The 10,538-nt window shown below is 50.6% G+C and overlaps 1 protein-coding gene across 3 annotated transcripts in view; it reads left to right on the top strand.

The window, feature by feature from the left end:
* The first annotated feature begins 221 nt into the window (after window positions 1-221).
* Window positions 222-10,538, top strand: part of SLC18A1 (solute carrier family 18 member A1) — a 20,569-nt gene continuing 10,252 nt past the window's right edge. For all 3 annotated transcript variants that reach the window (XM_006156438.2, XM_006156439.2, XM_006156437.2), the window contains exons 1-7: window positions 222-452; window positions 1,938-2,298; window positions 4,345-4,403; window positions 7,134-7,217; window positions 7,993-8,085; window positions 8,805-8,894; window positions 9,131-9,174. In XM_006156438.2, the coding sequence (XP_006156500.1) occupies window positions 329-452; window positions 1,938-2,298; window positions 4,345-4,403; window positions 7,134-7,217; window positions 7,993-8,085; window positions 8,805-8,894; window positions 9,131-9,174 (855 nt within the window). In that variant the 5' untranslated portion in view covers window positions 222-328. The remainder of the gene's footprint in view (window positions 453-1,937; window positions 2,299-4,344; window positions 4,404-7,133; window positions 7,218-7,992; window positions 8,086-8,804; window positions 8,895-9,130; window positions 9,175-10,538) is intronic.

The raw sequence follows: 10,538 nt of genomic DNA, 5'->3' as shown, positions 1-10,538 counted from the left end.
GCATGGTGGTTGAAGTGCTGCACTCCTACGTGACTGACCGCAGTATGCATTCCAACCCTTTCTCACTTTCCTCCTCTCTGGTCAAATAAAAGATAATAGTAAGAACAAATAAAATTAAATTAATATTTAAAAAAGGAAAAGAAACGGACAGCGATACAGGAAGTCTCCACCCACTGCCTGTTACTGGCATCCTTTGCATTTTCCATCTTAACAGTGAGTTTCATTCGTCTGGTGGACTCCCCATCTCCTGTGGAGGCTGCAGACCCATTGCTGTCACAGGACCCTGGCCTGGTGTCTGGAGGAGAAGACGCCCAGCGCAGCCCTCAGCATGCTCCGGGCGCTTCTAGAAGCTCCCCAGCAGCTGCTGAAGGAGGGCAGAGAGTCGCGGCGGCTGGTGCTGGGGGTGGTGTTCGTGGCTCTGCTCCTGGACAACATGCTGCTCACCGTGGTGGGTACGTGTGGGGGCCCCACGCTGCTCCTCACTGGCTTGGGATCCAGCAAATAGCTCTGCTCTCCATTTCAGCACTGAGCGGATTTGAGAATTTGTGTGTGTGTGCTTGAAAGCACCCAGAGGTAGCTGGGGATCAGAGGCAACTGCAGGACATGGAATCTGACGCTTGCCTGCCATTGCTCAAAGGCCCCAGAGGCTCAAAGAAAGGGAAGCTGAGAGGGCCTTGACCACAGGGGAGGGTCCCTGGGCCACACCAGCCTTACTTTCTCTTCCTCACTGTCTGCCCAGGTGCTCAGGTGGCCTGGGCCCCAGCGAGTGCCCCCTGCAGAGTCGCCTCTAGCTCTGCTCTGGAAAAGCACCTCCTTTCTTAGGGATCTAGCTCTTTCTCAAGACCTGCCTTCCTTGGGGTTCATTCCTCCAGAACCCTGCCTTGTCTGGTCGATGCTCTACCAGTTTCCCCGTTAAGTAATGCCTGTGTAGAAAGGGGGCTTAAGTGTTCTCCTTCCTCTGTAAAATAGTTGCTTTTAAATAAGAAGCTCCTTGAGACAAGTTGTTAATCCAGTCTAGTCTATTCTTATTATTCACGTGTTATAGTTACGGTCAGGTCCTGTACAAGGGTGCTGCAAACGCTCAACTAGCGAGTACGGATTCATTACTCGTAGGGCAAACATACCCACACACATACACACACGATCAAATCTGATAATCTCACATTCTACAAACAGCTACACTGGTAGGTCCACTCTTCACAGAAGAGAAAAAGAAGTTCGAGGTGTTAAATGACTAGCCAGAGGCTCCCTGCCCACTGGTGCTAGACTTGGGGTCCAGTGTGGGTCTGAGGGCCCAGGGGGGAGCTCATGGCACTCCCGCCCACCCCCTGTCCCTGCCTCTCCATCCTCTGTCTATGTGACAGCTGGAGGAGGGCGGGACTGCCCTATTCCACCTCAGCGAGAGTGTCCACACTGGGTGACTCAGATTTTCAGCACTCTGTGCTCGTCTACAAAAATCATGGCAGCCCCTCGAGGTTTTTTTGTTTGTTTTTTAAGTTCATTCATTTCTGAGAGAGAAGAGAGAGAGAGAGACAGAGAGAGAGAGAGAGAGAGAGAGAGAGAGAGAGAGAGAGAGAGAGACATCCCCAGTAGACCCAGATCATGCCTATCATGCTGAGGGAGGTCCCAGGGCACGACATGAATCCAGGACCTTCCCCATGAGAATTTGGTGACATTACTGTTTCACCACCTGGTGCCTCCATGAGGATTGGTTTGAGGTTAAATCCTAGTGAGTAGAAGAGTTAGCCCATAAAAGGCATGAACAATGAGGCCTACCCGGATGGTGGCTGAAAGGCAGGCACTCTAGCCAGTAAGATGATTTGGGCTGGCACAGCGATTCTGCTGAATCTTAAATCGGAAGTCATCATAGTGCCCTGAACCTAGCAGTGGTGAAAGGATGCCTGTCCCCAGCCTGGTCACTTGTCCTTGGCTTCCAGTGCCGATTGTGCCCACCTTCCTGTATGCCACGGAATTCCAAGACGCCAACTCCTCTCTGCACGCCAGCGCTGCCCTGCGTCCCCAGCACACCCTCACCTCTGCCGCCTTCTCCACCGTCTTCTCCTTCTTTGACAACAGCACCATAGCTGTTGAAGAAAGTGCACCCAATGGCACAGCGTGGACAGGAGGCCCTGCTGCCACCCCCACTCCAGTCACTGAAGCCATCTCTGCACGGCAGAACAATTGCTTACAAGGCACAGAGTTCCTGGAGGAAGAGAACGCTCGGGTCGGGATTCTGTTTGCTTCAAAGGCTTTGATGCAGCTTTTGGTCAACCCATTCGTGGGACCTCTCACCAACAGGTACGCCCTTGGTGCAGGGGTCCAGCGAGCATGCAGGGGCTCAGGAATAGCAGAGGGGCTGAGGCATCACAAAGGGAGAGCGAGGGGAAAAAGAAGGAATAGTCACTGGCTGGTTCCGGAAAGCTGTTTAGAAAGCTGGTTATCCCAAGGATGTTACTAATTATCAGTGGCTGCAGATTTTCACAGTGATGTAATAAACATTGAGTAAAGAAGAGACCCAGTGGGCCCCGCCATGGTGGTGCAGGTGGTAAAGTGTTGTAGTGATGCAGGGGCCATATGGGGGCCCAGGGCTCAGATCCCAGGCTGACCCAAACTCTCTAGTTATGCTCGGCTGGCTGGGAGGCTGATGGGGGTTGCGACATGGTCTGTAGAGAGTATCTGTCTCTTCCTCACTCTCAGTCAGAAAGAAAGAAATGAAATAGACAACCACAGTTCAAGTACTGGACCTGGCAGCTTTCTTTCTTTGTCTCTCTCACTCTGTCCCTCTCTTGTCAAATTTAAATAAATAAATAAAATGAAATAAAATGGGATGAGGATGGGAATGGGACAATCCTACTGCAGTCCCAAGTGCTGGCTTCCTGGTAGCTGTGTCTGGGATTATCCTGATGTTTCAGAGAATACTGCGATACTGTGGAATATCTATTTGATTCCTCCTCCCCCACCCCCTTTCAGGCATGGCATGCAGCTCTTCAAATTCTTGGACACTCCAAAGTGATAAGTACCTTTCTGTATGCTAATGAGATGACTGTCAGCTGAGGTCTCTAGGTAGTTTACGAATAGGGGAATAGGGGCTGATCCCTGTAAGACCAAGGCAGCTTTAGAGGATGAGGACTTTCTGCCCCAGTCCCTTAACCTCAGGGGAGGAGAGAGAGGCTGAAGGCAGCAGTCAATGATTTAACCAACCATGGCTGTGTAATGAAGTACCTATAAATACCCCAAAATGACAAGGTTGAGAGAGGTTCCCCACAGCTGGACCTGGAGGTTCCTGGAGGGTGTTGCACCAGAGAGGGCATGGAAGCTCCGCACCCCTCTCTCAGCCTCGCCCTATGCATCCATTCACCTGCATCCTTTGTAACAACCTTGAGAATGAACTATCAGGTACACAGAAGCATTTCTCTGAGTTTTGCAAGCTGCTCAGCAAATTAACCAACTCCGAGATGAGGGGGCCTGGGGAGTCCCAATGTGTAGCCAATGTGTCAGGAGCACAGGATAAACCACCGAAGGCTTGTAACTGCATCTAAAGTGGAGGCAGCCTTGGACTGAGCCCTTGGCCTGGGGGACCTGATGCCTCCTTCAGGTGGGGGTGTCTGAACTGAGCCGAATCAGAGGGCGCCCAGCTCTGTCCACTGCAGAACTGGTTGCTTGCCGGTGGGAGGATGTCCCCACTTGCTTCTTGGTGACCAGAGGTCATAGAACTCTTCTGTGTAAATTGTTGAGGAAGAGTATAGGGGGGACTGAATTTGTCCCACTGTGTGCTTAGGAATAAATGGTTCCTCTCCGTGTTCTTAGAGATCAACTCTCTGACTAGGCTGTTCTTTCTGGAATGGTACTTTTGGGTATTGGGGAAAATTTGCAGGTTCGTTATTTGCTTGTACTCATTCACATATCACAGTCCATCCCCACACCTGTGGGCACATGTCACCATCTACTTGAAGAACTGCATCTCTGGCTCCACTTACATTTACAAGTGTAGTCTAAATACAATTACTGGTTGTAATGACATATTTCTTAAAGAAGTTTTTGCCTTAGGATAAATATGCTCCCCAAAGGGAGACAGAAACAGTAAGAGAGAAAGCCAGAGAGAGAGAGAGACAGTGAGATGAGAAATTGAGAAATCCCCCCTCTCCCCAGGAGAATGGCCATGCTACAATCCCTTCTTCTCCATTCACCTCCTGGAATCTTAGGCATGTGTGCACATGTGCCCGGCGTGAGTTTCAAGTCACCAGGTCCAGGACTCAAACTGTGGTTGGCCATGTGGGAGTCCAGTGATGGAACCACTATGCCATCTGCTGGCCCCTATAACGATACCTTTCTAACTCCCTTTAGGATCGGATACCACATCCCTATGTTTGCCGGCTTCGTCATCATGTTTCTCTCCACAGTCAGTAAGTAATTCACTTCCTCTTTTTTTCCTTCATGGATTATATTTGAATTTACATGCGAGCAGAGTGGAGGGCAGGGAGAAGTTCGCTCAGCAATTAGGCATCTGCACGTGCTGGAACGGTGACTTGAAGGCTTTGCGGTTGTTGGTATGGGCACTAGAATAGTGGTGGCCACTCTGTCGAGGTGGCCTTTGGCTATTCTGCTACAGGAGGGCAGGCACTTCATTTACCTCAGCTGGAAAGTTGTGACGACTGTGTGTGTGTGTGTGTGTGTGTGTGTGTGTGTGATCTCTGGAACAAATTCAATACAAACATCTTATCTTTGAAAAGAGACCATATTATTTGGATATGCAGAGGTGAAGGGTAGCTAACAAAACAATGAAAGTTGTCCAATAGCAACTGGAAAATTCCTGTAAGTCCACTGCTTTTAGACACAAAAGGTTATTGCTCTGGAAAGTAAATTTGCTTTAAAAAAAATGAACAAAAAATAAGAAAGAGACAAATAGTCTATTCAGGACTGGCTAGATGTTTCTAATAAAGTGGAGGTGGAATAAGAACATTGCATTAAAAAAAAAACAAGTCTGGAAATTGATTCTGAGAAGCAAGATAGGAAGCAATGGGGCCAGTGGTGGAGCAGAGGCAAGGCAACAGGTCCCTCACGGGAGAGTCCTGGGGTCACATCCAGGACAGTGCTGAGGTGCTGGGTATGTGCACGTGTGTTCGTGATCAGGGCCGGCTGAGGCTGGGGTGGACTGTGGCGTGAAGACCTTGTGGGGGTACTCGTCTCTCTGTCTCTGTCTGTCATGGAAGAAGTAAATGAATAAACTGAGAGGGAAAAAGGGGAGCGAAATGGAGGGTGAGGCATTTGGGATTAGTGCTAGGAGGCAGCCTCCAGACCCTGGACGCTCCAGAGGCCCCTGAAATGAGACTTGAAATGCATCACGTGAAACTTGTGGAGCACATGTATCTGCCCAGCTGGTGAGAGTCACCACGACAGTGAACAAGCACGACTAAGAGTGGTTGATAGCTGCCTAGGAAACATGACGAAACCCTGCCCAGTGAGATGATGCGGCATGCTGGTGTCCCGAGCTCTTTAACAGAGGGTCCTTGCCTATGCCAATACTTGATATTTGCAGAACTTTAATCTACCAAACTATGTGCATTCAATAATATTACTTTCTTCCATAGAGAATCAGGGTTGCTATACTGAGTTCGCTTAATTCTAGCCAAAAAGAAAGGAAGAAAGTAGAAAGAAAAAGGAAGAAAGAAAAAGGAAGAGAAGGAAGGAGGGAAGGGTGGAAGGAGACATTTACATATACAGGGTGATTAGGGTATCCTATGTGGGGTCATTGGGGATTTTTTTTAAAAAGTACTAAGATGAGGTGACTGGTGCTCATTACGCCCCTCAGTGGGTTACTATGATTAATGTGACACGGAGCTAAGGGTGGCCCGAGTGAGAGATGCACAATGACAAGGACATCACTTTGGTCTTCCGAAACAGGGAACCTAACCTTCCCAAATAGGCAAGCCACCCTCGTTTGGCTGAGATGGGAGACTTCTTAGGAGGTGAGCCGTCCTGATTTAAAAACAATAAAAGCCCTGGGCAAACCAAGAGGCATTGGTTCCTCGCTACTCGGAGGATGTAGGAATAGTAGACTTTGACCAGACGTGTCCGAGACAGCGGTAGTCAGTGCTCATGCCGGGCGTGATGGAAGGAGACCGTAAGCACAACCACAGACTGCAGTGAAAGGGCAGAGGGATTAAAATTCTTAAGATCCAGACACCTGGGGAGGGACCTTTCCCTCTTCAGGAGACGTCATGCTGGAATTGAAGGTGAGGCATGTCTGGACCTACGCACCCTATAATTTAGTGTGTGATAACGTCTTCCTGATAGACTGAACCTCTTCAAGAGCGTGTCTTATTTCACATCTGCTACAAGGACTCACAGAGCGTTGAGGTCAGTGTTGTCACTAAATACCGATTTGGTTAAGAGATCTTACGGTATAAAGGGAAGGAAAAGATCCGATCGACTCATAGGCACCATCCTCTCTCAGTGCCCGTGGTCCCTGGCATGCCCACAGCCAATTGTTACTGGACTCAGATGACTCAGTGGGGCCCTGCAATGGCAAAGGGCAATCTGGTGTCATGTATGGAGGGTCCAGGAGCAGGGTCTAAGGACCGGTTCCCAGCCTTCATGGACATCCCTGGGAGATGCTGCCTTCCAGCCAGTGCGTGGTAACTTGGTTTATGCTTCTGCGGTGTCTCAGTCTTCTTGACAATTAAAAAGCAGTTCTGATTAGCAGCTGGGAGATTAGGTAGACAACATCCAAGCCAGAGAACAGCCATCAGCTTTCTTAAAACACATGTGTATGGGGACCAGCAAATGGAGTAATGGCTACATTGCTGGAATCCCATATAGTCAGCCATGGTTTGAGTTTAGGACCTGGTGGCTTAAGACTCACACTGGGTACTTGTGCATGCATGCCCAAACTCTTGACAGGAGAATGGGGAAGGGATTGTGGCATGGCCACCTCTCCTGGGGAGGGCGGGGGTGTTCTCATTTTCTCTCTCTCTGTCACTCTGGCACATGTACACACCCTACAGCAAAAATCCCTCTCTGAAAAAACACCAGACATCCGTGTGTGTGCAGCATGGTGGCGTGCCCTCCGGTGGCTGGGCTAAGGGTCAGAGGCAGTTTGCTAACTGGGCCTTCTTGGTCGTCTCGTTGCCCAGTGTTCGCTTTCTCTGGCACCTACACCCTGCTCTTCGTGGCCCGGACCCTGCAAGGCATAGGCTCTTCATTTTCATCTGTCGCAGGTAACACTGACGTCTGCTCCTCCGACCACACACACACCTCTTTCCGTCACACAGACCCTAGAGGGTTTATATGAAGAAAATGAGGAAAATGTCCTCCTGCTAGGTGAAACTGCAACTCAGAGACAGGAATTGTGGAGCCGCTGGCAAGGCCACATCCCTAAGCCCGACGCAGCTTCCTGGGCTAACCCTTGGATGTGGCCAGCTCAGGTCGCGGTGAGCCCGAGGCAGGGCGGGCTTTCCGTGCCTACTTCTCATATTTCATGGGCATGGTGATGTCATGACCAGCAGACCCCAGGTGCAGTGTTCGCTCTAACCTACGAAGCAGAGGTCTGCCGTCTCCCCGCGCAGAGCTGCCCACACGCCCCCGGTGCCCAGCCGCACTTTCCTGCTCTCCCCTGGGCACCCCGAGAATAAAAGTCTCCGTGTGCACAGCTTTTCCTCTCTCTGACCTGCCCCAAATTGCCCCCTTCTGGGAAGCGTGCTAGGCAATGGTAAGACCCTGTGAAATGCGGTCTGATTGGCCAATGATATTCCGAGTTCCCTTCCCAGAAGCCCTAGCACTTCCACTAACGCTCTGAACAGGAGGAATGAGTAAGGCAGAGGGTGGGGAGGACTGTGGGGGCCAGTACTTGAAAAGTACTACAGCTTTGTAAGCCCCTCCCACTGATGCTGCAGCTAAGATGACCCCAGAGATATGACAGAGAAGGGACCACAGACCCTGCGGGAGACAGACAGACAGAGCCCTGCACGCTGAACCCCGTTCCTCTTCATGCAGGTCTTGGCATGCTGGCCAGCGTCTACACTGACGACTACGAGAGGGGGCGAGCCATGGGCATTGCCTTGGGGGGCCTGGCTTTAGGCGTGCTGGGTAAGTGGCTCCCAGCCGTGGTCTAGGTCTGGGAGGGGCCTGCAGACCCTCCATCTTGCCCTCTAGTAACACTGGTCTTCTATTTTTTTTCCTCCAACCACATTCTCGTTTCTGACCCCCCTGAGCTCTCAGACACGTGTCTTCCCCACTGGCGCCATGCACTTGGCGAAGTCCGGTGGCTGCCTGGCTTTGTGACTCACCCCACTCGGCTCATCCACCTGTGCATGGCTGTCCACTGTCGGCCTTGCAGCACTGTCTGCTTACCTGGGTAGGAAGGGAGCGCCCACTGGGAAGGGGACATGTCCTCTCCTAGAAAGTGCATTCTGGGCCACTAGGTGGCATGGTAGTGAAGGGGACTAGATCCCGCATGGCAGTTCAAGTCCCAGACCCGGTGGCTTGAAAAATACACAAGGTGTGTGTGTGTATGCCTGGAATCCTGAGAGAACACTGGGGGAGACTGGACTGCAGTGTGGCCATCCCCTGGGGGCCGCTGTTTCACTTTCCTTCTCTGTGGTTTGCGCACATGCCCTATAGCAAATTAAAAAAAATAAAAAGTGAGCTCCGAGGTGGCAGGGACCATGCTTTCTCTCTGAGTCCAGGAGCCCCTGGTGTCCTTCGCCCCCAGCAGGTCCTCCGTAAACGTGCCCTGAGTCAAGGCCAGGTCTCACTGGCTGGGCCTGGCGTCACCTCTGGGATCTGTGTTTGCTTTGCTTTCCCAGTGGGAGCTCCCTTCGGAAGTGTGATGTACGAGTTTGTGGGGAAGCCTGTCCCCTTCCTCATCCTGGCCTTCCTGGCCCTACTGGATGGAGGTGAGTAACCATCCGTGCTCCCACAGGCGACGGTGGGCTCAGGGTGGGGCTGTATGTCAGTCCTGACTGATGGTGGGTGGTGTGGATGGATCAAGGGCTGTCCCATCTTAGACCGGAAGGAGCAAACCCAGGGAGTCCCTCTTACATGCCCCGGGGAGTAGTCCTATGGTGTCATCGTGCCCTCAGCTGCCCAGGTGACAGACTGAGCTGCCTCCTGCTCCCTCTTTCTTCCTTAGCGCTCCAGCTCTGCATCCTACAGCCATCCAGAGTCGCTCCTGAGGTAAGCAGACGGCAAGCCCCATTGCCGAGAGAGCCCCAGCATGGCTGAGTGCCCACCCAGGCATGCCTGCCCGTCAGGAGAAAGGGGAAGGGGCATAGAGCCAGGGAAAGCGAGCAGTGTGCCTGGGGACCCAGTGGGGTAAGGCAGGGTGAGGGATGGCCAGGGGGTCTGGCTTAATGTCAGACAAAGGTGGAGGAGGGGCCTTGTGGGATACATTTACAGTTGACCTTTAGAGCTCAGGGGTGCTACCCTGTGTAGTCAGAAATTGATGTACAACTTTCAGTTCCTCCAAAACTTAGGTACGGATAGTCTATTGTTGACCAGAAGCCTTACTGATACATCATAGACAGTTAACGGGCATTTTGTGTGTTATTTGTTATTATATACAATATTCTGAAAATAAATCTACAGAAAATAAAATGCCATTAAGAAAATTATAAGAGAAAATACATACAGGGTATTTGTACTATTTCTATCTTCCAAAATATATATAGGAAAAGCGCATGCAGGTGGACCCACGCAGTTCAAACCCATGTTGTTCAGTGGTCATGTGTACACGCGTCTCTCTTCATGTGCGTGTGTGTGTGGTTGTGTATATCATCTCAGGGGTGGAGCAGACTGGAGGAGGCCATCTAGGTAACTTTTCCCCTAATAAAAGACTTCCTCCACAAGACCCTAACAGTCTGTCACTTTGTCCCAGTTGACCAGTATCAGAGTTGGTATCTGTCTGATTCCAAGCCAAAGATGGCTGAATCGCTCAGCCATGGGACCAGCCCAACACTGGCTTATTTAAAGAGCACAGACAGGGACCAGCAGTTGGCATCATGGCTACGTCGCTGGACTCCCATGTAGTGGACTTCAGTTCAAGTCCCAGACCTGGTGGCTTAAACTCATGCCGGTCCTCTGTGTGTGTGTGCCCAAGATCCCAAGAGGAGAATGGAAGAGAAGGGATTGTGGTGTGGCTATTCCCTCTGGCTTTCTGTCTCTCTGTCTCTCTCTGTCTTTCTGGCAAGCACACGTGCCCTATACCAAAAATCTCTCCAAAAAACCACGGTCAACAAAAAACCCCCCAAAAAAAAAAAAAAAAAGAAAAGAGAAAAGAAAAGGCACAGCACAGACAGCTCTTCTGCAGCTTGGCTTGTCTGATGTCTCCCTGGCAGTGTCGGGTCACGCAGCCCCACGCGATACCCATGCACTGACTTATCCGTTTATCAGTTAGGACTCATCCACTTTATTCAGTGGATTAGAGTTCATCACTGTCTTAATTTATTTAGCATTTTTAAAAAGAATTATTTTATTTATTTACTGTTATTATTTTTTATTTTGACCAGAGAGAGAGAGATGGGGAAGAAAGGGAAATAGAA

Source organism: Tupaia chinensis, unplaced genomic scaffold, assembly GCF_000334495.1.
Source record: "Tupaia chinensis unplaced genomic scaffold, TupChi_1.0 Scaffold000494_1, whole genome shotgun sequence".
NCBI classification, from domain to species: Eukaryota; Metazoa; Chordata; class Mammalia; order Scandentia; family Tupaiidae; genus Tupaia; species Tupaia belangeri.
Note: the sequence above shows the minus strand (reverse complement) of the source record. Positions and strands in the feature narration are given on the sequence as shown.